This window comes from Neodiprion pinetum, chromosome 7, assembly GCF_021155775.2.
Source record: "Neodiprion pinetum isolate iyNeoPine1 chromosome 7, iyNeoPine1.2, whole genome shotgun sequence".
Classification (NCBI taxonomy): Eukaryota; Metazoa; Arthropoda; class Insecta; order Hymenoptera; family Diprionidae; genus Neodiprion; species Neodiprion pinetum.
In genome coordinates, this window is record NC_060238.1 from 5,587,936 (window position 1) to 5,615,270 (window position 27,335).

A 27,335-nucleotide genomic window follows, 5' to 3' on the forward strand; every position below is an offset into this window, starting at 1 on the left:
AAGATTGATTGCCGCGGGTCAAACTACCGAAAATTATCACAATTCTGCTCCATCTCATGGTTATGATCGGTATACGATTATCACTGTCATTATCGCCGGTATAACATCGTTAACTCGGGTGAAAATTTCCCCGTTTTTATTCAACAGTTATATGTATACGATGTACTTATGGATTGATTACATAACGAATTTTTTTTCATGGCCATTGTCTGCCAACGCTGATTTACGTTGAGAAACGTCGGTTAGAGCGAAATAAGTGCAATTAAACAATGTTGGACCATTTTTGGAATTGATAAATTTGAATTAAGGATGAAACCAGTGCTTTTCAGTATACATATATAATCGTTGGTTACTTGCGAACATTTTCGTATCAAAAGCAGCTATTCAAAGTCAAGTCAAAAATCAAGCGTTAAAACGTATCGGTTCTCCTTTAAATGAGTACTAGATTGTGGGAATGACTGAAAAACTCACCAAGGCTGTAGCGCCACAAGTCCTTCAAGGGAAGATTGCCGTTTCGACCACCCAGAAGGTACACATGACCGGAAAGCAGGGTAGCGCTGTGTTTACTTCGCGATGGTGGTGCTGGACCATTCTCAGTTCCTGCAGCTGTCACCGAACTCCACATTCTTCACCTGAAAATCACAGATAAGACGAACCCTGAGTAAAGTCTGACATAAAAATGCGCGAAATCCATGCTTGAAGTACTTGAAGAGTCGCCTGTTCTTGGACTACATATCACGAAGAGAAAAGATTATTTTAGTCAAGTGATATTCGTTAGATTCAACTAAATGCTATATTCACAATACTTACTTAATGCCTCAAAACACTTGTGACAACTCAATATAGATTTGAATCAAGCCTTTAAACGATCATGCTGATTGTCAATTTATTCAAGACAACGGCATGCGTTCGTTGCCCATAATGTCGATTTTGCATCAAGAAAATATGTGATTAAAGTAACTAAAAATTTGATTCAACGCACCTTAATCGTTTAGTTTTAAATACATGAAATAGTTGTATATCGAAACAAATTATACTTGTTCTAATTCATAGTATGTTGAGTCAAGAGTTCAATGGTTGAAACATCTAATGAAATTCGTTGTATTGGTTTTTGTTTGTTTATCGTTGACATCAATTTCGACGATTCGAAACTTGGTATTACGTTGTCTTCGTTTGTAATAGATCTAATGACAAATTAATATTACGGTGTTCGTAAATGATATCCTGGCCGACTATCCGGTTTCATAACTATCTCTGACGCTATTTCTGTAGCGAGAGGCTTCGCCGCCTATTGTACGTTTATAGTACTAGTATACCGATGTTTTCGACGAATACATTCTCTACTTGTTTCAAATCATTTCTTTTACCTCGTAAACGAATTAGTGGAACTGATTCAACCAGTTATACGAAATAAGCTCCGGTTACATCAACAAAGTATGGCATTCGATCGATGTAAATTTTTTGTCGGTTAGATTCGTGCACTTGTTTTATTCGAAGTTCCTAATAGTATCTGACAACGAACATGCGACTCGGAGGAACATTACATAAACTTCAAATGAAATGACATTTAGCTGTCTCAATTTCGGAAACAGATTAAAAGGTTCACCCGATCACAACGAGAAAGACTTTTGTTGAATGGAGGAATTAGCATGACCAAATCATTTCGACAATCTGACTAAATCGAAGTCATCGTACTTGGAACAAGTAAAGGATACTAGCTTGAAGCGAATGGACTCCAAGAAAATCTGTATGGTTGATTCGAGAATTCCTTTCCCTCCGTGAAATGTAATCCGTGCAGCAAACCATCGAACATAGCACAACGGAACGTTTCTGTTTCCCTGAATGTAATCTGGCTGCATCTATTCAATTATACCAGCGACCTTTTCCCCCTGGACTAATTCGATGTAATAGTGGACGATATTAGCGACTCCTTATCGGTGATACCGTCCACCGTAATCGCGGATGCAACGGAGAGAGTAAATTGGATGGCAGTATAATGGATACGAATGCCCATTCAGACTATCCGATCCACTGGAGGATATGCCATGAATATTCGAACCTTTCTTACTACATTCAATTCACTTACAATCAGCCAACTCGCGCGAGAGAATTGCCCGTTTTGTCATTGCGTTTCGAATCGTGGACAATTAACACGAATTATTCATACGTGATTGTCAATTCCGGTGTAATCGATAAAAACCATCTATCGTCAAACGGTAGAAATTATTATGCCGTGGCTCGATCAATTTTTGCAGCTTTTATGCAGAACAATTTACAGTATAACGGAACGCACGTCATTTTACATGAATATCGTAGTTACTCTAAAGTTCAAATCAACGTTTACAGTAAATTTATGCACTACACCAAAACTGAACACAAAGATCTTGGGCCATTATTTAGAATTATACTATCATTAGATGTTTATAATACGGTAATGTAATATGTGACATAACAGCAACTGCGAGACAAACAAATTGCAATATACTCAGGGCACGTTTTCGGAATAGAATTTAAGCGCCAGATAAACTTCTGAATAAATTATCATCGATGTTAAGAGATTACGGTAAGATGAAAAATCTTGTTTACGAATTTACGTAAGACAAATGGCCACCGGTTCTTAGACGAAAAGGAAAGAAAAATAGATTTTGTCATGTTATATAGAATAAAATCAGAGTCACACACAAAGAATTATTCTCAACCGAAATGTTTCTTCCAAATACATATTTCTTCTTCATCTTTCGTTTCATTCTTCTCCCTTTTCGTTTCGCCATTTCTTTTTCCCGCATATCATGCATTATTCACGACTTCTTTTGACACTGCTGAAGGAACCGGAAGCACTTGGAATTATGGAACTAGACTAACGTTAAACACGTTTATGCATAAAACCATCCGCACTATCTATTGTACTGAAATCGAGTTTAATCATTAAGCTAATTACAAGTTCGTTGCTTAATCCAATACTATAGTGATGTGTTTAAAAGCTTCCGTAGACTCTTAACGTCGTATAGCAAGCTCGGAAAAAGTTTGATTTTATTCAGCTTAATTTGATCACTGCGATATAGCCTAAGGGAGGAATTTTCTGAGGTACCAAAAATGGCCGCTAGATGTCGCCGAAGCGCTTGCATCTCCCGCGATAGAAGAAAAATCGGTTATATCGACAATCAGCAACTCAGACTCTTCGATACGCTTTGAAATCTGTCTGATAACTAAACTTGTAACAGATTCCAAGTGCTTTGTTAATATCTGCGATTAATTAATAACTGCATAACCAGAGAGCGCTATTTTCAGAAAAGTCGAAGCGTAAGCCCCGTCATTGTATTCCAGGCATAGTTGCTTTATCGACTTCGTCGGCATTATGGGCGGTATGGGTACATATACCGTAATCTGCACCCTCGAGAAACACCCCCTTCTTGGAAGTACCTTCTCCCATTATCCGACTGCAAATATTATTCTATAGTTCCCTTCACCCTGCCATTGATGTCTCCTTTGAAGCGCGCCTGATGGGATTCTCTTCGCTTAAAGCTTTCTTTCTCACTTTCGCACTAACAAGGAAGGTATCGCATGTTGATCTCTCCGATTTGATTTCTTTTGTAATACGTTGTAGCGGAGTAAAAACCAAGCGATAGGTGTTTTTTTTTTTTTTTTTTATCTGACACTGAACGCTTTAAGGGGGTGAAACCACCCTTCCGTGTAAGTAAGGCACGATTTTTTGATTCAAGTTGAGAAAATTACACTTTCCATTTCTCGTTATGAGAGAACTTACTTTGGAGGGTGGTTTAATGAAAACTTTCTTAGGTATTTCAAATCATTGTAGATGACACAAGAGTTACTGGAAATGAGTCTTAAAATTGGATGATCTCGAATAGTGCATGTTCGTTACAGCTATTAAATTGCTAATGTCGTCGTATGGCGGAAATTCGGTTTCAGAGCCTCAAAACACGCCGTTTGTCGGACGTCAGAACGGTCGCCTGAATTTCGGTGGCTAATATATGAGGTATTCCACACCAAACCATGATTTTTTCAATTTTTAAACATGGTGTAGAGTTCACAAAAAAAAAAAAAAAAACATCTTTCGCCGGGTTTCAGATTTTTGGACCACGGGTTTCATTTTTGCTATTACCTCAAACACGAAAATCCAGTTTTCGAACGAACAGCCCCAAAGATTGGCATCAAATTTTTACTTGGCCGCTTTCATCTTGGTCTCAAAATTTTCGTTTTTCATCCAAGAATTAATGAAAAAAATTTGAAGCCAATCGATTGGAGCTGTCCGTTCGAAAATTCGATTTTCGTATTTTCGAGAGCAGTAGAAATCAAACCTGTGATCCAAAAAACCTAAAACCCTGAGAAAAATAAATTTATTTCTTATACATTCTGATACTTCTTGTTAGATATAACGTATTATCACATAAGAAAGCTTCTCTACGGTACATAAATTTGTGTTATTTGGCATCAGATCCTTCTGGGAAATTGGCTCGTTTCCTATTTTCCTCATTTCTCCAATAACCCGTAAAAAGCATCTCACATATATACATATATCTTTCCAGCCACTAAAGTGTACAATATTATTCACGAATGTGACGATTGTCAAACTTTTTCATCGACTCAGGATTACTTCCTATTACTGATATTATTATACAATAATGAAATCTAAAACCTTGACACAATTTTCCTGTTTAAAAAAAATATGCGAATACCTGTTGTTGTAACGACAAGAAAAATATGTTATGATTCTTGTTTAAACAGTAATTGTAAATAAAATGATATATTACAATTACTGTTTAAACAAGAATCATAACATATTTTTCTTGACCTACCGCAGTATGATAGGAAAAATTTGTTTTAAATTAAGGATCAAACATTTCAAACAATGATAACTTATAACATCATATTGTGATTGACTCGAGATTTGTGACCCTCCTACGATTCTACATCTACGGAGTTCATATTTTCGCATCAAAATCTAGGTTACGGTATTACATGAGCAATAAATACCTCATACGAATTGCATTCAGCGGTAGTACTCAAGTTTTCTTTATTCTTTCTGCTTGTATGCTGCCATGTCATTCGCGGTGATAAAATTTGTCCTATTTATACGTGCGCTTTGTCACGATGGCAAATATCCAAATATTTGTGGCAAGGAAGCAGTCCCGTATTTGCTTATGCTTTAAGTATATATTATCTGCAGTTTTCCACTAACATGCGCAGCGATATTTACGCACTTACTTGATAACGTCGATTTTCTTTTATCTATGACAAAAACTTTCCACACCGAGAAAAAAGTCTTGTCACAGTGAACAGGATTCCCATACTATTATAACAAATCGTATATTTTTTATCCACTTCTTTGTGCGAAATGAAGATTCGTTACTAGTTAACAAGTCGTCTATTTCTTTAGAAACATTATCCTGTTGTATGAAACAATCGAACACGATGTCAAACTATTTAAATATTGGCATCGAATGAATATTTATTACTAGTTAATCGATCACCTATTTTATTGAATATCTTAATCAGTGATGCCAAACTACGTACTTGTTGCCAACTCATCTCTGGTAATACGGATTTAGCCGCTGTCACTTTTTCCAAACCGTCTCACTCTGAAACTGTCGAGAATCGCGCGTCGTTCTCGGGTCACGAACGTTGCGCACCGTGCCTTTGAATCGAATCGGTGAGACGAACGCCGAACGTCGCCGTGTCAGTCGGAAATAAATCTTACGTCGCATGCACCTAACCTCAAACATAACTTCGCACGTCCGGATCAAGTATTTGTAAACAAAAATACACCGCGCCGACACTTGAATGTCGGAAGAAGCTCGGACGAGCCCCAAGATTGTAATATCAGCTCCGTAACATTACTGTTGCACCGTCGCACTGGCTTTTACTATAAATCGACCGCTGGACCTGCGAACAGCGAGCAAAATGTAAACAACGCGTTTGTAACGTGCGATCGGTCGTGAGTTTATGAACGTCGAATCCTCAAACAATATTTCTCAACCGCTAATAAATCTTCATTTGGGATAACGTGGTGTGAAATTTCTTACAATTGGTGCTGATTTTTTGGTAAGTGATAAAGAAAAATTTTTAACAATTCTCGCTTTATCTGCAACAATTTTGGAGTATGTATGTTTTCAATAACAGGCGTATTCTAGTGAGAGGTTGATATTCTACTTGCTTCAAATACTACAAAATTTCGATGGTAGTTGTAACAGCACACATATTAATTACACGTTAACAAGTTTTTTGACAGTTAAAAAATGGTTCCTGAAAATAGTCAACGATATATGTTTATTTATTATAACAAGACTCTTTTCTCAGTGTACGTCTGAACAAAAATTTATTACAAATAAATGTACAAAAAAATACACGGTCAAACGTTACAGCTTTTAAGAATGAATCGTATCGACTGGGCAGTCCGAATTAAAAGTTATGAGGATAAGTAATACCATGCAATAAATCTCCAACAATGTTATTTGAGACAACGATAGTGAACTCGAATGAAACAATATTTACATTACATAATAAAAATGATACTGAGTAAATTCGAAAAACACATCCTATTATGAGATATCAACAATTCGAAAGTTTATAGAATCCGAATTCAATGATTTCGGGCTTATTTCGATCGTTGATATCTCGAGACATTTACAGCAAATAAAATATGCCAAAACATCATAACAAGCGATGAAAAAATAAGTTACGTCTTAGAAAAATCGTTAAACAGTCGAGATAATAGTAAAGATCGCAGTTCCATCCTGCAGGTTTATATGAAATGGATTCACATATTCCTGAAAAGAAATTCGCCACTGATTCTCTTTTTATATTTGTGTTCAGACTTCAGAGGGAAAAGGTTTTATATATGTATATCGGTATGAGACTTCATCTCTCTGTTATTATATTTCATACGTCTATATGAGTACACTGAGAAAAATTTCATTTGTTATAATAACTAGAAAAATGTAGTAAAACAGGTATCGTTAAAAAAACTGTTTGAATATTGTTAGTATTACGAAAATCGAGGTACGCGTAACCATTTTGCGTTATTGTCGATCCTTTTTTGGTAATTTCAACGCAAAATCAGTTTCTTCGGTTTACTCTACTTTTTTAGTTAAACAAGGCTATAACGTCAATTTATTCTTGCACAAGCGTTAAATTTTCGCAACGGTTGCAAGAAAATATAGCAACAGTGATCGTAATGAGAAAGAATAGCAACGGATACTAGACTTTCCGGTGACAGCTAGAAAACTAATTTTCATTTTCTACCTAGAACTATATTTTTCAATTGTGGTAAAAAATGAAAATAGTTAAGGAGTGAGCGGTAACCGGAACTAAAAATGTCTCTCAACGTAAAGCTAAAGGAAACTGTACTGTCCGGAATAACGAGAAGCAAGGGAGACTTTAGCGAGGGCCGAAATTCGAGTTATTCAATTTCTCAGCCGTGCTTAACTCTCGGGGCGGGGAACAGCGTGAAACACACTCCAATTATTACCGGCCTCGATGATCCCTTTTTGGTATCAATATCGGATTTAATTTTCCTCCTTTAGGATACGGATAGGATGCGGTAATACAACACCGTTAATAAATAAGTTTCGTCGAATCCCTCGTCAATTATTATACACGAACAATACTTCACATCACTTACAATTCACTTAATAAATACCTGTTGTTAAGTTATTTTTGTATATTTACATGTATGCATCATATTTTCTTATACGTCTTTTGTATTATTGTTATTATTATTATTCTTGCTTATTCGGCTTACGATTCTAACACTAGAGCCTTTTTCTCCAATTAACAGAGTTCAAATTCACTGAATACGTGTATCCGTGACGCTTTTTTGAATCGTGTTGGACAAAGTTCAAAGCTAACGATGATGCCAGCCGGCGTATGTATTTTCTTATTCGTTTTTACTCACTAATGATGCGTCGCTTGTCTCCAACTCGACACATGCTTTTGTCCAAGGGAAGTGATTGCGAAAAACAAGAGATAAAATAAGAATAAATACACGCACTGCAAGCTCTGAAGAAATAAGGGCTGCGAGACTGACAGGAATTATTCATCTTCCAGTTGAAAACGATTCTTCTTAGCAGGATTTACAGTGGATTGTTAGATTTTTTCTTAAAAATAACTAAATTCCAGCTTCACATGGAGTTAGAAGCCTTTTTGAACAATGTTTGAATAAAATGGACGGTAATCGTTATTTACTCTTAGTTCTTTGAAATTCTAGCAATTAGGAAGGTATCCCAGGTCGATCTCTCCGATTTTATTTCATTTTGTAATACGTTGTAGAATAAAAATGCCTTGCTTTGGAGGATGGTTTCACCCTCTTAAAGTGTCCAATGGCAGATAAAAAAAAGATATGTTTGTTAGTTATTAGTCTACTATAACATATTACAAAAGAAATCAAATTGGATAAATCGACCTGGGATACCTTCCTTGTAAGTAGTTTTTCAATGTCAGAATTGTATAAAATTTCCTGAAACATTCCAATGCTTTTTTGGCATTTCATTTTTTCGACTGGCTCTGATCAGCCATTAGCGATGAAAAATAACAAAAAACAATCCATGCACCGTAAAGCAGAATTTATTTTTCAAGGGTAAAATAAGTATCGCCAAACGAAAATGTTTGCTCTCTTTCACTTTTTCTCTCTCTCTCTCTCTCTCTTGCATATAACCGTATAAATTCGAGTCACGTTGAAGTACAAATGGCGAGGGTTACAGCCTGGCGTATTTTGAACGCCGCAATCTCAGAATTGATCTTCGATCGGTTGAAAAATCGCACCCACCGAACCAAGCGACGGTAATCCACGGGACATAGATCAGTGTTGGAGTTCGGGAGGGACATAAAACCCAGCAGGAAAACTCGGGATCCCTGAATTATCACCCACTCTTTTAGGCGTGGTTCTCAATCTGATCCAGAATCACAAAAATTCAGTGCAGGACTCGTAAAATTTCGATCCAACATCATCCGCCCTCCGGAGGAAAACTCTCAGGATTCGTTGCATTCTGCAGGATCTGGGGGGTAAACTATCGCGGTATTGCTGCCAGCTTTGAACGATTTAACCGAAGGGCTACTCGCGCGTTCAAATCGCTAAGCAATTTTGATTACCTACCGTAGTTCAGGAATTGCATTAAAACGCTTCAATTCGTGTGAAATGGTGCAGAAATCGCTTGAAATCAGTTTGAAACTGCTGTTTCAATTTGTTTGAAACTGTTTTGAATAATTTCAAAATAGCTTAGAATTATAGATCAGTCTATGACACTCCCTGAAATCGGTTTCAAACAGTTTAAAATAATTTTCAAACCGTTTGCAATCGCTTGATACCACTTTGAATTCGTTCGAACCTGTGTGAAATCGATTTGAAACCGTTTGTAAAGATTTGAAAATCCCTTAAATTCAGTTGAAATCACTTGTAACAGTTTCAAACTCCTTGAAATTACTTTTAATATCGTTCGTGATGATTTCGAAACGGCTTGAAATTAGTTTGAAACCTTTTTTAATAATTCCAAATTAGCTTAGTATTATAGATAAATCTTTGACACTCCCTGAAATCAGTTTCAAACAGTTTAAAATAATTTTCAAACCGTTTAAAATCGCTTGATACCACTTCGAATTCATTTGAAACTGTTTGAAATCAGTTTGAACCCCTTCGTAAAGATTTGAAACTCCCTTAAATTCAGTTGAAATCACTTGTAACAGTTTTAAACTCCTTGAAATTGTTTTTAATATCGTTCGTGATGATTTCGAAACAGCTTGAAATTAGTTTGAAACCGTGTTTAATCATTTTTCATCGCTTAGAACGGTTTACAATCGTTTTAAACCCGTTCAAAATCATTCGTCACTTCATCTGTAAATGAACAGCCCTTCGAATTTGTCATTTTGGACTGTTACGGGTCGAAACATAAAAACCATGCATCTAAAAAAAAAAAAAACTCTAGTATTTCTTATTTGAAATTTCATCGGCTTATACCTACTCGTCACGTGGTTCCTGGCAATTTCCCCCCGAGTTCATTGTTTGAACAAACTACTACAAGGCACACAGGGATAGGAATTATCTCATTGAAAGGCAGCGGGATAAAGGATCCTCGAAGGTACGAAGAGCACTCGGAAGAAAGCTGGCACGCTTGTGGAGGGAACACTAGTTTTATACCCAGTTCCTCAACGTTCATTGTATACGAATTTGAAATTGCCGGTTTCGTTTTGGAGGCACTTGTATATTCTTCCGCGTCATTCTCTGCACCTCGTACCTACTTCGTTGTAAATTCAACGACCGAACCAGGTGACGCTAAATTACCGAAAACTTTCAGGCAGGCACCTATAGTTATATTTCGTCTGAAACCACGGAGTCGAAGGATGACGTATACGTGACTTGGGGTCAAATTCAGCCGTGAAAAGTAGTTTCGGCCACCTTTCTACGATACCGCAAAAAAATACGCTTCTTAGAAAAATGCTAGCGTTTTGATCACCGAGCGACGTTCTATGATAACTGCGACGTTTGCGCCATGCACGTGTCGAGAGATCGGAAACAGTTTCAGCTATCGGGATTGTCACTTTGAGATGCGTCATCTGGTGGAAAAAAATCATACTTGTGAAACCGGGCTGCGCTGAAAGAAATTATTAGTTACGGTTACCATTTTCATTTAAAATAGTTAAGGACTGAGCGGTAACCGGAACGAAAAATTTCTCTCACTGTCAGTGCAGAGGAAAGAAGTCAGGAGGCCGAGTAAACTGGGTAACGAGTAAAACCGCAGTGTTTGCTAAGGGAGCGGGGAAAGACGAGGGCGAGGGCGAAGCGAGTCCCTTTCGGTAGGAAGTTCAGGGCGTTCCTCAAGTTAGGGTTACTAATGGCCCCTCATGTTCAGCTGCAGGGGGACTCCGGACCCCCTGGTGCGTCTTTTAAATTTTCAGCTACAGGGGAGGCTACGAGAATTGGGAGTATTTCCTACCGTCGCGTCATCGCGTCGCCCGCGCATGGAATCCGGTTAGAATGTAATCCACAAGTTCCCTGATTTACCGACCCCTGATGTTACGCCCGCTCTTGCACTTCCGTGCACCCTCAGGAACTCGAATTTCTCCCATGCAGGCTGTCCTGTGGCGGGAACGGAATTCGTCGCTTTTTAACGAAATCCGATCGAATCTTATCGACGATACTAAAAAATGAATCTCACGTTTTGTTCACTGTTACTATTGGTTGGTGAATGCGGAAGTGTACGGGACATTCCACGGCAAATCTGCAGACCATGTCCCTCACACCCTTCGATTCTGATCATTTTTTAGTATGACGTTATTATCGACCAAGAAGGGTCTCGGAGTTTTTTTTTTTTTTTTAGAATTTTTGTACCATTAGTGAAACGTTGAAAAAAATCGATACGAGCAATTTTTGAAAACCGTCGTTTTTATTAATCTGAAAAAATTCGCACCGATTCTATAATTTAATGTACGATTTTTAATCGCCACACGATAATGGGATCTTAATATTTATTATTTAATTCCAAGTTTTTAGTCTCTCTATGTTAGGATTGGAGTTTTTATCAAAAAAAGAAAGATAAACGAAATTCTAAGACTTTCTTAGGTCGGTAACAACGTCATAATAAAAAAATGATGAAACCGAAGGGGGTGAGGCTGATGATTTGACTTAGAATGCCCCTTGTTTATAATATTTTTTTCAGACGATCTCTAAAATCTCTATGGTGAACAGAATTAGGGTTCAATAATTTCGAATATTCAATTATGAAACCTTTTCTCAAATAGTATTTTAACGAAAAAATTCATACGCGTGTTGAACAAAAAAAAAGCAAAAATATTGAATCATTTTTTTTTTTGTTCTTCGGTACATTGATATGAAGAGAACTGTTCAATCTAAGGTGAGTTTATTTTCTACTCGAAGCTTGTTTTTCGTACACACACCACAACGTCAGGGTAATTTCGGTAAATGAAAGACGAACTTGTTGGCTTCTGAAAGCGAATTCCTAAATTTATCAGTGGTTTTCGAAAATCGCTTTATCGATTTACTCGGCATAATGTGAAAGCTGGGGACTTTAATTTCCCAAGAGATTAAAGAAAAGTATAATAATCAAGTCGAAGACCGTCGACGTTGAAATCGAAGTCAAGCTATTTATATGTTTCGTGGTGAAACTGCTACAGGGTGACAACAATTTAAAACGGCTTTCTTTCTTATTCACAACCAACAGCAGTCAACACCCAGTGTAATAACCTCATACTTCGTTCCACTTTGCAGGCATCGATTATTGGATCGTCTCGCGCTGTCTGAGCTGAAGCATTGTTACACATAGAAACACAACTGCAAATACTATCCCTAAGCGTTAGAATATCTCGTAGCAAAGGACGATGAAGAATTGTGATAATTAGCGATCACGATATTCTGTTCGTTAAAATCACCTCTCGAAATATTATCGTAACGAATTTCGATTCTGCTGTGTCACGTGACGTTAAACGAAACTTTGCACCGACAGTGTACAACAGGAATTAATGCATCAAACCACATTACTTACAGTTCAATGTGTGACGAAAGGTTTGCTTTGAATCAGCCGACGTCAAATCCAATTTGCAGTATTAACCGCATTTCACTGGTACAAGTAGAATTCTAACCACGTTAATCTGACGGATTATTAGAAAAAAGAACATACTGAGAAATTGTTACACATTTTACTGGTCTTGGATCTCAGTTTTATTCGTGTTTCACGTAACAGAAATCAGAGATGAATTTAACAGCCAAAATATAGATGGTAGTTTCACGTGCAGTATTGTTTATTAATTCCCCCGTTTTCCGGCTAACTTGTTCCTGGTCCAAAACAAAATGCAAGTTCGTTCCTATACGAAATGTGTAACAATGACTTTCAATCTGTTCAACTTTCAAAACAAGTTATCCGGAATGGGAAGGCATTAATCAATGTAACTGTACCTGAAGATTTGATCGAAAATTCAAATAGTTACTCATACTAATATCTGATAGAAAAATACCGAGGGGCGAACGAATCTCGGTTAGTCAGCACAAAAGTTGATAGTCAATATTGTGTTGACCTGGATTCGTTTTCAAAAGAATTCGATATTTGTTACTACTTGAACTTTCGACCGATCAAAATTTCAGGAACAGTAAAATGCACAAGTGTCTTAACCTTTTGGCTAACTTGTTTTCGGTCCGAACTAAGATGCGAGTTCAATTCTATACAAATTATATGACAATGACCGACGATGCAGCTGTAGTGAGAAAATGGGATGCATTGTCACATAATTGGTATAAAATCGAAGTCGCATTTTGTTTCGGACCGCAAAGTTTCCTGTATTCTGCAAGAAATCTTAAGCCGGATAAAAGAAACGTTGCCGGACATGATAAGCCGGGGGAAATTCGCAGGGAAGAAAAAAGGGAGAATGAGAGGGATGGAAGAGTAAGGAAAAATTATCGAGGTATTAAATTACGATGCACATCGCGGATGAATTGGATCGTGTATAATGATGGTTAACAAGCTTACCCCCTCAGCTCGGTGAACTCCACTGGGATCTTGTTATCTTAGGTGTAGTTGCAACTGCAACCACGATGCGAGTGACCCACATGCATGCGGTGATGGAATTTAGTTTACTTTCCTTACTCTCATTTTGAATGAATTTTTATCAAGGATGCTTTTTTAACCTCACTTTCTCTCTTCTTCAAGCTCTTGGTTGACTTTTGGTTCAGAAAAGTTGAGACAATCTTTCACCTCTCGTTTATCGATCTCTCTTATCTTTGTTATTACCACAACAGGATATTGTACAATCTATGCTTAATACTGTTTTATCGATCAAGCATCCACGAGATAAGAATTCTATTTATGCTTTCATCAAGTTTGCATATTATAAACAAAATTGTTGGTACCGGTTAGTGTTAAAACTTATACACAAAATCTCTGAGCTTTTTATAATATAATCGTTAGCGTTACATGCAACCGTTGGGAGTTTAAAAATTCTCACTCACGGAGACACTGATGCTACATGAAATATAGGTAAAGTGACACATTCCAACCCTCAAAAATGAACAACAGGTTGTTAACTCTACACCTTATACTCATATCGACAAACGAACAACGACACGTTCATGGTAATCAATGCTGCGTGTAAACAAACGTACGTGAAGAGCTTTATTTACACGTGAATGTTAAAAAAATGATTTAGATACCGAAGATTCATAGCTTACGAGTAAAACAAAATCCTTAGAATTTTTGAATCGCACAGTCACGGGAAGTTAAAGAATACTGGAATCGGGAATAATTCACTTGTACATAACTACAGTCACTCTATTTCCCCTGGATCGGAACCGACGGAAAGAAACGTCTATTCCTTGTCGGTGCGGCGATTGTCATCGAACGGGTCGAAATATTTTTCCACCTTGGGCTGTTTTTGGTACCCAATTTTTGTATTCTCAGGGAAGAGAGCGTCGCGACGCAACGACGCTCCTTGCTGCGTCGGTTCTTACACTGCGGCCGGGTCCTCGGCCTGCCTCGCTATCGGCGTCGCGGCGTCGCGGCGTCGCGCAGGCGCTTAGAAATCAGCCCCAAACTCATCCGTCGGTCACCTACGTGCCAGGAGCTTGCAAGCAGCCCCTGCGACGAGGGAAACCTCGGCAACGACTTGAGGATTACCAGATTCGGGCTGAGCGATGACTTGAAGAAGTCATTTTCTCCTCCCCAAAATTCTCCTGCGATATGTTCGCCCAGCTTGCTGCAACCATTCGCGAGCCAACGAAAATCGTACAATTTCGCTAGCATTTTTAACGCGATTAGAATCAGTTTTTACTTCTAAATTTAAGCTGTTCTCTTGTAGAACATTGTCTCACTTTTTTTTTGTGTCTCATTTTGTTTTCCAACATGCTAATGGAAATATTTAGTAAATATCTAACATCTAATTACATGAAATTTTTACCTCTATACAATATGAGATTTTTTCCTCACAAGCCAATATATCTTACTGGAAAAAAAATTCCAATTCAATATTACCTTTCTTTTTTTTTAATAACATCATCAGACACATTTCTATTGTCTAATACCGATTTGTTATAGGCTGGGGGAGAAAATTTTGCAGTTTATTTTTACTGAAATATCAGAGGATTTTCTCCCAACATTTTTTATTCGTTACGAATATTGTATTATTCATCATGCGATTGTATTATTTTTTTTTTTTTTTCGTCTTGGCCGGAATAACTTCGGAAAAACCTGATTCGAAGAATTTATCAGTGAACGGAAGTTTCAGCGATAAATTCTGAAACTCTACGTAACGTGTTTCGGAGAAGAGATTTAAGTTAAAAAAAAAACTCTAGTCTGTTTTACACTAGATAAAAGCACAAAAGTGAGACAACTGTGACGAATGAGATAGATAAAATGAGTTATCTATACATGATTCTTGTTCAAGGAGTAAGATTACAATAAACTAAATTCATCTATTTCTTTCGCGTAAGTTGTAATTCACTCATTTTATCAGATTGTCAGATTAAGCTACCCAACTAAATTGTGTATTTAGTTGTTTCGACCACGCGTCTATGTAAATCGAAATTAAAACCCTTTACAGAGATTTGAAACAAATCTCCTATTAAAAATTTATAATACAACTGTATTTTCTCCTGTAAAAAATTCGAATTATTCTTTTTTTATCTACATAAACTTCGTAAACATGCATTGAGAATTCGTCGGATTTATATTCTTCGTGAATTTCACTGTAGCGTTTCAATGCAAGATGACGGATTACTTCGTAAAAAATTCAGAACACATGCTTTCAGTACTTGATGTTATTACTTAGAGTACAATTATATACCTATCGTTGATTTTCATATTCATTGAATGATTTCCTCACGTATCCACTGACTTGTTTGTGTAAAAAATTTGCCTTTGCAAAACTGGCATTGCTCCAAGGATGTGGTTATATGATAGCGGTAACTGCTTACTTCGAGTGCTACGCAACAGTAGATAGTGAATATGAGTTATTTCACTATCACCCGGTTATGAGCATTGCGGTTCAAACATAAGAAATGTATAAAATGTGATTAATAACACGTTGCAGCCATGCTGGGAGAAGTAATCAACTTTTACATTTATTCATTCAAATATGCACCATGTTATGTTCGCTTATCTTTCGAATACATTTACACATTTTTATAGTAATTCATGACTGATGCATCAACGTTGAATATTTATATCTAAACGTATCTGGTGCATGGTCTTTGTCGTAATATTTCGTTACTCTAGAAGTGACATCACGTGAGGGATTTTGAAGAAAATCAGATTTTGTCTCATTGTGAATCATAAGTTGGGGAAAGGGAAAAGAATGTATGGAAAATATAGAATAATGTTATTTGCGTTGATGATAGTAAACAAAAATGATACAGCGTACCTATGATGGAAATGGTTCTGAGGAAATTTGAATAAAAGAAGGTTTTACCTTGTTATATTACATCGTCAATTTGAGAAAAGGTTTCATAGTTAGACCGTTCAAAATAGCTAGCAAAATGAGCCAAAAAGTATTAGAATCGGATAAAAGAACTACCAGAGTTTAATCATTTCGGACGTTCTGATTACAAAAACTTTCCTGAAATTGTTGAATATCGTAACTCGTGTTATTCGAATTTACTCATATTCATTTCTATTCAATATAGTAGCCTAGATAATACAAAACTTAATGTCGTGAGAAAGACGTCTGATGACTGAAACATCTTCATCTTCAACAAATATCTTCATGCTTAAAATATGCCCTCGGAGCCTTACCGGCGTTAGAAAATTGTGCATAAAACATCCTTTAAACGTCTTTCTCGCGAGTTTAAATTTTGTGCTGTCTGGGAGGGTAATAAATTGTTTAACTCGTTTTTATTTTATTTTCCTAACTTTTCCTTCATCCTTAATCGTACTGGGCTGAGCTTCCCTTTAAAAATTCTCTTTGTCGGAGTATCAAATACTCCACACATAGTTGTAGAAATTAGAATTTCGTTGTGGAAAAGCTTTGAGAATTATGTTTGTTTTTCTTAAAAAAAAATTCCTCACAATCCGCGATGATATCATAAAAGAATGAGAAAGCAATCGTTTACAGACGTTACAGCTTATACATATTATCACGAACTCGTAACTGCGAAGGAATTTTTGAATCCCATTATCTCCTATCTTATACCTAATTCACGACGTAACGACGAGACATGTTGAAACGCGAACGATTCAACTCAATCTACGCATAATAAATCGTCTGTCGATATACGGAGAAATGAACGAGCAGCGTTGAATAAACGGGGCTGCAGCGTGAATCCCGCTACGCAGTCTGTGCGCAAAACCGTTTCTACTGCAAAGTCCGCTGGCCGGCAACGCGTTTGTAACAAACGGCGGGAAAGCAGACGACGCGCATGCGCGGCGTCCGTTGCTACGGAGATGCGGAACGGCGCGCGTTGCGAGAATGCGTATTGATTACTCTCTGTCCTCTCATCTTTATATATCTCTCCGTATCTCCCCCACCACTCCACGAGACGTTGGATGTAGGCTGGAAACACACGCCTATGGAAGTGAGATTGGTCTCGCTGTAACAATGAGCAGGTACACATACGTACGAAAGGATCAAGGCGAAAGATTCTTCCGCCAATTTCTCCCACCAATGATCACGAGGAAGCAAAGATTTGATCGGTACAGCGACGTAGGTTCGATTCTGGTATTCTAACCCTTTAATTCACGCTGGGACGCTCAGCGTTCCGACTTTTTTTTATTGCAGTTTTTTATTTATTAAACTACTTTTTTGATAACAACTGCCGAGTGTTTTGGTTCTTTGTTTCATTATTTACTTATTCTAAAATTAGCAGATTTAAAAAAATGGTCGAAATTCGTACCGTTCCACGAAAAAAAATCTATATTTTCTGTTAGTATATAACGTGAACATCGGTATGCTAATTTTTAGACAAACATAATAATCACCAAAAAAATTTACAGAAGCTATTCGACATTTTTCTTCTTGTTGTTTTTGTTTTTACGCCACATTAGATCCGCCATTTTGAATTTAAAATTTTTTACTCCGGATTCGTAATTAGCGACCCCAAAAACCCGTGTATGCAAAGTTTCAAGTGAATCGCATGTAAGGAAAAATGTATGCATGAAAGGGTTGAATTTAATCAGCGTGTAGAATGCTCTGAACTTCCGACGGTGAAATGCTTACCGTAGAGCTTTCAAGCTTTCAATGACACTTGATGTAGCATTGAGCATTTAATGTGGCGATAATATCGCTCTATTGAAAAACTGTCTCGTACTTTATTAAAGAACTTGGTGAATTTTTCTTTCTGGAAATGGTTACTGCTCATTCATCTGGTTGTTGAATCTTCAGCGATCAGACTTGAAACCTCTTCAGTTGATGTTCCGAATGTTAGAACACTTAGTTTTAATCATCAAGTTGTTGATGAAACAGTTTTCTGTATTAATCAAAACTACATGTGGCTACATAAGCATTAGCTTTTATTACAAAATAAATGAAAATAAAAATGAATACGTATCAACCGAAAGTATAAGATACCTAATATATTGTTTGGTTTCACTCGTCTTTCGTTTCTGTTAAATTTTTTTTTTTTTTTTTTGTTTACAGTATAGGTGTGTTTAACATCGTCAGATCCGCGGATTTCAGCCATTCGGTATTTGGGAATTTCAAGTATCCTATAATCTGTACTACTGATTTCATATCACGAACCTCTGCGGAAAATTTTGTGCTGACATTCATTGTGTACAGTGCCTGATCAGCCTTTCGGTGAGAGCGCTTTTTTCAGGTCATGAAGTTCAACGTCGTGCAGGTTTTGCTTCGCTTGCAGTTTTCCGGAAGATTGTTCCGGTTAATTAGATCGAAGAATACCTGAAACATACGTTATTCAACAAAACTCACCTTTCGATTTGTGAAGTGGCGATAAATGTGACCAAGGAAAGTATTTCCCACAAACGAAGGTGCAAACTTTGAGCCATTTGTTTCGGAAATTTACTCTTCGAATTACACCGTTAGTACTTTAAGGGCGCATTTACGGCTGAAAAATCTTCATTTTTGATGGGCCGGTATCAATTTTTGGCATTTTTAACGTTTTTTACTGCAACTCTTTCAGAATTTAATCTTTAAATGCATTTTTCTCCGCTTTTGATTTTTCAAACTTGCGGGCAAGGTTTCTCCTACAGTTTCTAACCGATTCACCTGAAATTCTTACACGTTATTTTTTTTTAAGTATTTTTCACACATTGTCATAGGATTTTGCCCAAATCTTCACGCCTGAATGAGATACCCTGAATTTTATGTTGAAAAACGGCTCATTTTTTGTCAAGATTCTTAAAACTGACGTATTTTTTTGCAAAATAAAGCTATTGAGAAAATCCCATTACAATATTTGGGCATTTGCCAACAGATTATGCCAGAATGAATTTTCACCTTTTTACACTCTATTAAAATTGCACTCTGTGCATCACCCTGATAGATTTAAATGAGGATATAATAAGGCTAATTCACTCAAAAATATATAAAAAATAAATACCTAATACCTCTAAAATTTTTCAAACTTTTTCCGCATGAGAAAAAAATTAACTGATTTCCTGTAAAGACCTTCTTAAAAAAAAAAAAAAAAAAATATCTGCCAACTGCCGACGACAAATATTTGAACTACTCGGATTACCGGAAAATATGGAACAAGAAACAAATCGACAGTGTCTCTTTCAAGTGGCCGTCGCAGTTCGATTGTGAGTGCCAACAACTGTATCCGTCATTTCACATGAACGACCTAATCCCACTGGATTAACACGATTATTACCACAACGTGTCTTGTCAGTGTCGCCGACAAAAAGTTCGCGCAGGCATTGTTACGAAATGATTGTAATAACAACAAGGAAATCTCGCAATTCGTCACGGCACTCTTCCGCAACCTTCTTCAAACTCGAAACACAATGGCGCATTTCGCTAATACAAAGGATGTGTCACCTAACTCTCAAATTATAGTTACTTGTTTTTTTTTTTTTTTTTTAATACACATCGTATACCGTATTATATTTTTTTGTACCTAATTACGCGTCATTACGATAACACATATTTATTCGATTCACATCTCACTTTGAAATTAAGTTTGAATTATATATTTCACGATTCTTGTTTGGTCATTTTTCATCACCAATTATTTAAAATCTGAAAAAAAAAGATACCGTCCCCTTTTTCTCTTTAACTACAATCTTATAATCTTATGGACATGCTAATTTCACAGTGATTATTTACTTCTGGTTTTTCATACAATCGGTAATTGGTATCGTAACAATTTTTGTTGTACTTAACGATGGTTAATGTATGATTGATCATTAGTAATATAAACATACCTGCCACAGTTCGTTACTTATTGATGTGGAAGAACGAATTTCTAAACTAAAACAGAACGATAAAAATAAATTTAACTCAAGCATTATGTGATTTATTTCACATGAAAATCTGTTTTCGTTATTTTGTAATTTGCTGAATTGAAACAAAAATTTGCTATAATATTAAGGTTCGAAAATTCTACCCCTACATGTATCTTTCCGTTTCTGATTTTCAATAAAAAGCTTTGTCGCATAAATACCAATGAAGCGTTGATTCCGTGCAGCTTTATTTCGAGGTCGGTTTTTCACGTTATCAGTTCAGGTGTCCGGAAAAATTGTGGTCGAAGGATTCTTTTCAGGCACAGGCAGCAGTTGTGCGGGATCGAAGTAAACTTTTTTCCCTTGGGGCTCAGGCGCCAAAGTAACACGGAGAACGAACCGCGGGATAAGGGGGGCTGGTGGGAAATAAATGTTGATGAAAAGGAAGGGAAAAACGCGGCAACAGAAGAAAACGCTAAAGCTGAGGGAGTTCGACCAAAGAAAAACTACATAATAACCTAACGTAGATATTGCGTGTGCTTTTTCGATCAAACTTTTTTCTTACCCGAGGAGTTTCGCTTGTCAAAATAACTGCTGAATCGCGTCGAAGAAGAGAATTAGATTATTTCAAATACCAGCATTTTCTTATAAATATTGTATTCTTCAGTCCGTTAAATATAATCGTCGATTCTTTCAAATAATTTACTTGCAAAATATTTTCTTACCGATATTTATATTTTTTCAGCAACCTTAACTGAACTATTATACATATATTCGTTTCTTAACACTGACGGTTTGAGATTCGCACGCTTGAATTATTTATATTGCCTGCATACCGGAATCACGCACAACGTTACAAATTAATAAGCGGATCTAAGTTTTCACCGGAAATGTTCATCGACCGTGTGTATAAATGACATAATCCTTAAGATTCCTTGAATTTTCTTTGAGCACTTACGAGTTTAAAACGCGCTGCAAGAAACAATGCAAACTATAAACAAACTCTCGAGGATTATTTCTCACCTTGTAACCAGATTTTTATCTTTTCAAACTCACGTTCGTGGGTTCTTCTCTTCTCGAGAATTGTCAATAAAAGTAGTTTTGTATCTACATATATACCGTGCATTTCGCGCAAGACTGTTCAACGACTGCTGATACATCAAAACTTACACTGAGAAAAATTTCGTTTGTTGTGGTAACTAGAAAAATTCAATGAAACAGGTATCGTTAAAAAAACTGTTCGAATATTGTTGGTATTACGAAAAACGAGGTACGCGTAACCATTTTGCGCTATTGTCGATCCTTTTTTGGTAATTGCAACGCAAAATCAGTTTGTGAGGTTTACTATACTTTTTTAGTTAAACAAGGCTTTAACGTCAATTTATTCTTGCACAAGCATTAAATTTTCGCAACAGTTACAAGAAAATGTAGCAACAGTGATCGTAATGAGAAAGAATAGTAACGGATACTAGACTTTCCGGTAACAGCTAGAAAACTAATTTTCATTTTCTACCTAGAACTATATTTTTCGATTGTGGTAAAAAATTAAAATAGTTAAGGACTGAGCGGTAACTGGAATTACAAAATTCTCTGAGTGTAAGAGATATGAAATGCAGTTGTTGCGCCAACATCATGATTCGGCGTAGTAGTTTCAGGTTAGCCACAAATTTTAGTTCAAAAAATCCCATGATTTTCCAGGACACAATTCCCAGTTTTCCTTGAAATTTTCCCAGTTCTAGTAAGTTACCAAAACCTAAATCGTTCAGCTTATCAACTCTATATTCGCTTCAAATTAAAATGTTCCAAAAAAGTAAGTTTGGGCCAATATTTTTTTTTTCTCGACGTAAAATAGTAAATTTCTTACCTCAAAAAATCATTTCTAATTCTCTTGATAGAAAAATGATATTTTCACTTTCTTCCAGGACCTCATTTAAATTTCATGATATATCCAGGTTTTCTCTGAGATACAGAAACCTGCCTTCGATCTGAAGGTGGATGGACAATATGCACTGATAATATAAGTCTACAGCATCCCAGAAGTTCCAGTCAATCTCTTGTCAACTAATTTGATACCAATTTAAGTTACGAAATGACACTTTAATTTCGATACTGATTAATTGGGTGACCGGCATGTGTTTGTGAACAAGGCCAGGAAAGGAATATGTCACAACAGCGACAGTATCTTGGTTCAATTACAAAAATCTTGGTCTACCTAGCGTCACTACCATTGTAGAGATCGCAAAGCTTGAGTGTCATTAGAGTTGGTGGAGGTACCATGCGTGACAATGATCGCATGGTTAGATTCTTCGTCACACTTTTGTTTTCACCGTACTCATCATAGCGTCACACTTGGTGATCGCAGGGACGAAGTTCGGTGGATAGATTTTTTTATTGTACGCTCCTGGAAGAGACTATGAGAAAAATGGAAGCACATTTTTTCTTCTAGCACCGTTTTAAACACCACATCATGCATTTCGACCATACGTAATTAACATGAATGTTAATTCTTACGTTATGGAAATCTCAAGCACAAATAACAGAGTAAAGACTCCGCTTGGATGGAAAATATCTTTAGAATTATCCATCATGCATTTGGAATGCTGATGTAATATTCGTCTCGCAGGATACTAAATATCGTGATGAGACAAAGGAACTACCAGTAACGCCATTGATCATGGGATATTTTCTGGTGTGTACGATGAGTATTTGATTGATAGACCCTTTGACCTCGCGGAAGATAAGAAGCATGAAAGAAATTTGGACTTTTGAATGAATTCGTCCCTGAAGGGCAACCTGCGACAGTTCTCCCTCCCACATACTAGTCCAACGGCTATATAAGAGGTGAAACTCCGAGCGAAGAGAGTCACTTTTGAATCAACTGGGTGCTAGAAGATCAGAAGACTTAGTTGAAGTGTGTTTTCGAAAATTTCTTGTCTCGTATTTCATAGCAGTTATTAAAAATGAGACTCCTGTGTGGTGTCCTCGCCCTTTTTCTTATCTTTTGCGCAAGTGACAGCGCTCACACTGTTCCGAATGAGAAGAATAGAGGTGCCAGATCGACCGTGGATAATGTTCTGTTGTTAGACAAAAAAACTGACGATAGATTGTCCATTGATTTAACCGATAAACGGAGGAATGCTTCGATCGCATTTGGGGATAAAGAGGGCGAAGACGAGGATGAGAGAATATTAGTAAAGCCGGAAGAATTCCGGAAGACGAAGAAGCAGCCGCGAACTTTTCTTGGACCACTAAGTTTGAATTTTAAAGATAAGTTGAATCCGAAACGTGGAATAATCTACGACACGCGCGACAGTACTGGTGGTGGCTTTACTAGTGGTTAGTGTAACATCTTTTTTACACTATGAAATATTAAAACACAACGTGCCATCAACTTATGACTTCGTGTTGGTCATTTTTCGCTTTGATTGACTAATTTCAAGCCATTCCCAACTCAAAAATTAACTATCAAAAATTTGGTCTGTTTGTAATCCTATCGGGACCTTAACTCCACAGGCTTCAGCTGTTGTGGATCCAGGTATGGAAGTTCAATGTACCCCGAGAGACCTGAATATGGCTACAGCGAGTCCTCTGGGGGTGGGCGATATTCGTTCAGACCATCAGGACGCCCAAGTGACAGGTTGTGGCAAAATTACGATTGTATTATTTACTCACAACTTTTATAAGATTAGCTGACATCGTTTTGTCTCACAGTCATTTCATATTCCATACCACAAAGGTGCGTGAAACGTAACAAACTCTTGTTTCCCAATTCGTTGAAATTTATTTCAAACCCGAAGCTGCTGTTTCACTTCTTGATAAGTCACGTTAATGAATATTTTGATACACTGTAGTGTCAAACGTGACTGTCTTCGATATTTCTAAAGAATTACTAATTATACGTGAATTTGAAGCTTTTTTTTGTAATGTTGTACTACAAAGAGTAGGTTACTCGATCTATGCAGTAAACTAATCGTAACACGAAATGCTGAATGCATAAGGCATTTTTGTCAACCTTTCACCAGTCCTGTTTGAATCGATAAAATCATACTTCACGATTCTGACATGTACATACTTGTGCTGGAAGTGGTTTGTATCTTCATTTTAAGCATCCGAGACGTCCTACGACAAGGGCAACGACACAAAAAAATATTCATCCCTGTAATTGTTCCAGCGATCCCAAACACTAGTCGACAATTATCAAATGATATGACAATTTGCTTCGTACCACTTTTTGTATAATTCACACATCGTGAGAATGGTCCGCTACGATATGAAGTATTCATCAGTTCCCTTTATACGATAGGTATGGCACACCGAGTTCGAGTCATCCGTCAGATTCGTCTGACGGAGATCGTCGACCTGGTGGTGGAGGAGGAGGAGGAGGAGGTGGTTACGGTGGTAGCCTTGGAGGATCGTATCCCTCGAGATATGGGCCACCCAGAGGAGGCTACAGTGGTGGAAGTGACGGGGACAGGTGTGATTAAACGGCAAACTCATAAGTCCTGTATAATACAAGTAGCACATGGTCGATTCACATTTCACATATCGCGAGTAGAAAATAGAGTCAACGAATTGGAGACCAATTAAGAAAGCGTATTTGAAACCAATAGTCAACTGTACGTCAAACATACGGTTACAATTGTTCGCTAGGTTGTCAATTGATATTTAGCATTGTAAGGCAAGTGTACCAGTTGTAGTCACGTTTAGACCCAACTATTGACCCTTCTATTTTCCAAAATTATAAATGTATGGCACAAATTCCGAATTTCTCGACGAATAAAACCAATTGCTAGTTGGTCAGACACTACTAATTTTTTTTTTTTTTCTATTCTATACGATATCCAACTTTTGTTTCGGCGTTGTCTTAATCTTGACGGTTTTTAAGACATTCGTCGACGTGGTACCAAGGTTGGACCAGCGTTGACTTTTGGCCTATTGACAGTCATTACCGCATCTCACAATGAGTCACCGTCTTTCCAACTCTCGAACGACTACAAGTCAAATTTTTCATTTGTCGGCATTATGTCGGATATAATTATTCAAATGATGATCTACGTTTCGTTAAGTGTCCTACTCGGGATTACATGATACTCACCGCCAATTTTTTGCACGTTACAGGTATAACAGTGATTCTCATTCAGTCTATGGAGGTTCATCGTCGAGCAGTTCAACAGGATCTGGTGGATTGTACGGCCGACCGAGTTTTAGCATAAATGGACTTGGTAGCTACGATCCGGGACATGGAACTGGTTATGGTGGAAGTGGTTCGAGTACCGGAAGTGGTTTCGGCGGCGGTGGATCGAGCAGCGGCCACAGTGGCTATGGTGGTATCGGGTCGAATGACGGCGGCTATGGTGGAAGTGGACCAGGAAGTTTTGGAGGCAGTGGATCCGGTGGATCCGGTGGAGGCGGTTACGGAGGCGGAGGTGGAGGCTACAGTGGCTATGGAGGTAGTAACAGTGGTCCGTTTGGTTTTGGATCAATGGATCACGGATTTGGAGGAGGTGGAGGTTACGGTCACGGAGAAGGAGGAATGATGCCGAGTCAATCTGCTGGCGGAAACATTCAGACCCAGAAGGTCAGTTGTCGTTATAGTTTGCTATTTTCCAGGATAAGGGATTCGCAGGCTTTTGTCAATGACGTACTCTCTTTTATCAGGCCTTGGCTCTAAAGGCTCTTGCTGGTGTTGCTCTGATAGGAGCTGCAGCTGCCTTAGCAACGAATCCAGTGCTCTTGCCTCTGGGAATTGCTCATGGAAGAAGGAGACGGTCGGCTGCTGACAATTTCTGGAATGAACATCCTTTGATGTTATTGAAGGACTACATTTCCCAGGTACTTTGAATTTTTCCTAGAAATAGATATCGATTATAGTAATCGCGAAAGACGTCGCGTGGAACCTCAACATTATCTCATCATTCGTTTATCACGTTAATCGATATGCTTATTACACAGATACCTAGAAACAATATTCAGAAAGAAGATATCATCGTTCTGAGCCGTTTTCTGGCGTCCCGAAAGTGTGTTGCCAGACTGGCCTGTGAAGTACAACGAGAATACTTTGCGGAACTCGCGCAATACAAGAACATTAACGATAGAGAAAACAGCATATATTACAACTTGGAGCATCGTTTTTTGGATTTGTATGAAAACAATAACTTTTTCGATAATATTCACCCGGTCAAAGCCATTCACTGTCTAAGGATTGATCGTATATAACTTTCAGGGTACAAAGCAACGTTTTGAACAACAATTACGTCAACGAACAATTGAAGAAAGAGATCAAACTGGCCCTAGCGATTGGTGCCCAAGAAGGAAGATGTGAAATTTTTTTGTGCACCTTGCCGAAGGACTGATATATTCTTCATTGATTACGCTTCTAATAAATTTAAGTGCTCATTAAAATAGCTGTATAGATACAGTATTAAACACATCTGTTCTTGTTTGGTTATAATTTTTCACTTGGTGTTGTTCCCCATACTTTTCCTAATTACAAAGTAAATCACCAATTGGATATTACAGGTATGTGTGTAAAATTCGATTCAGCGAATTCGCCATAAACCGTGGTTGTCGAAAAAGAACTGTAAATCTACTTGAGTTTGAGTTATTTAATTTAGACTTACTTTAATGTTAGAATTACTTATTCTGAATACCATTTAACCATACAGAAAATTTATTAAAATTATCTAAGTAGAATATATATTGACTCGATAATGAAATTTCTCTTTCAATGATTCACTTAGAGTAGAAAGCTGAATTTTTTATTAATACGTCAGGTGTTTCTAACTCGAAATTACTTTCACTTTACTTTCTGGCAGTTGGGATTTTGATACACTTTTATCGATACTGCTGATTATCGATGAAGACTACGGATATTTTGACCTCTAGTTGTCGATATCAATAAATAGCGATACATATTGTGCAACATTAGCTGAAATACTAGTTGAAAAGAATATAAGCTATATTGGCTGGCAGATAGCGTTGACTGAA

At 37.3% G+C, this 27,335-nt stretch overlaps 2 protein-coding genes across 10 annotated transcripts in view; one reads left to right on the forward strand and one right to left on the reverse strand.

Moving 5' to 3' along the window:
- The window catches only part of LOC124223097 (uncharacterized), a 47,204-nt gene extending 28,387 nt beyond the window's left edge, over window positions 1–18,817 (reverse strand). The window contains exons 1-3 of one of the 7 annotated variants that reach the window (XM_046634778.2): window positions 18,685–18,817; window positions 17,140–17,536; window positions 472–632 (exon numbers count right to left, since the gene is read on the reverse strand). In XM_046634778.2, coding sequence (XP_046490734.1) covers window positions 472–625 — 154 coding nt within the window. In that variant the 5' untranslated portion in view covers window positions 626–632; window positions 17,140–17,536; window positions 18,685–18,817. Of the gene's footprint in view, window positions 1–471; window positions 633–4,992; window positions 5,077–5,223; window positions 5,380–5,489; window positions 5,508–5,532; window positions 5,814–13,487; window positions 14,479–17,139; window positions 17,616–18,684 lie in introns of those variants that run through there. The other 6 variants (XM_046634779.2, XM_046634776.2, XM_046634777.2 and 3 more) reach the window with 6 other exon arrangements.
- LOC124223099 (uncharacterized) lies at window positions 5,633–26,982 on the forward strand. 3 transcript variants are annotated; one of them, XM_046634783.2, is made up of 8 exons: window positions 5,633–6,060; window positions 22,972–23,684; window positions 23,862–23,985; window positions 24,652–24,822; window positions 25,467–25,926; window positions 26,007–26,180; window positions 26,301–26,488; window positions 26,572–26,982. In XM_046634783.2, exons 2-8 carry the CDS (start codon window positions 23,309–23,311, stop codon window positions 26,699–26,701), a joined length of 1,623 nt encoding a protein of 540 aa, XP_046490739.1. In that variant the 5' UTR covers window positions 5,633–6,060; window positions 22,972–23,308; the 3' UTR covers window positions 26,702–26,982. The 3 variants fall into 3 exon arrangements, with proteins under 3 accessions (XP_046490739.1, XP_046490740.1, XP_046490741.1); XM_046634784.2 differs by lacking the exon at window positions 24,652–24,822 and having other exon boundaries at window positions 5,634–6,060; XM_046634785.2 differs by lacking the exon at window positions 22,972–23,684 and having other exon boundaries at window positions 5,635–6,060; window positions 26,572–26,980.
- The last annotated feature ends 353 nt before the right edge of the window (window positions 26,983–27,335 follow it).

Excerpts from the sequence above, each read along its gene's own strand:
- LOC124223099 (XM_046634783.2), top strand. The coding sequence starts at position 23,309 with ATGAGACTCCTGTGTGGTGTCCTCGCCCTTTTTCTTATCTTTTGCGCA. Across the intron at positions 23,685-23,861 it reads TGGTGGTGGCTTTACTAGTG|GCTTCAGCTGTTGTGGATCC; the intron begins GTTAGTGTAACA and ends TTAACTCCACAG. Across the intron at positions 25,927-26,006 it reads GAAACATTCAGACCCAGAAG|GCCTTGGCTCTAAAGGCTCT; the intron begins GTCAGTTGTCGT and ends CTCTTTTATCAG.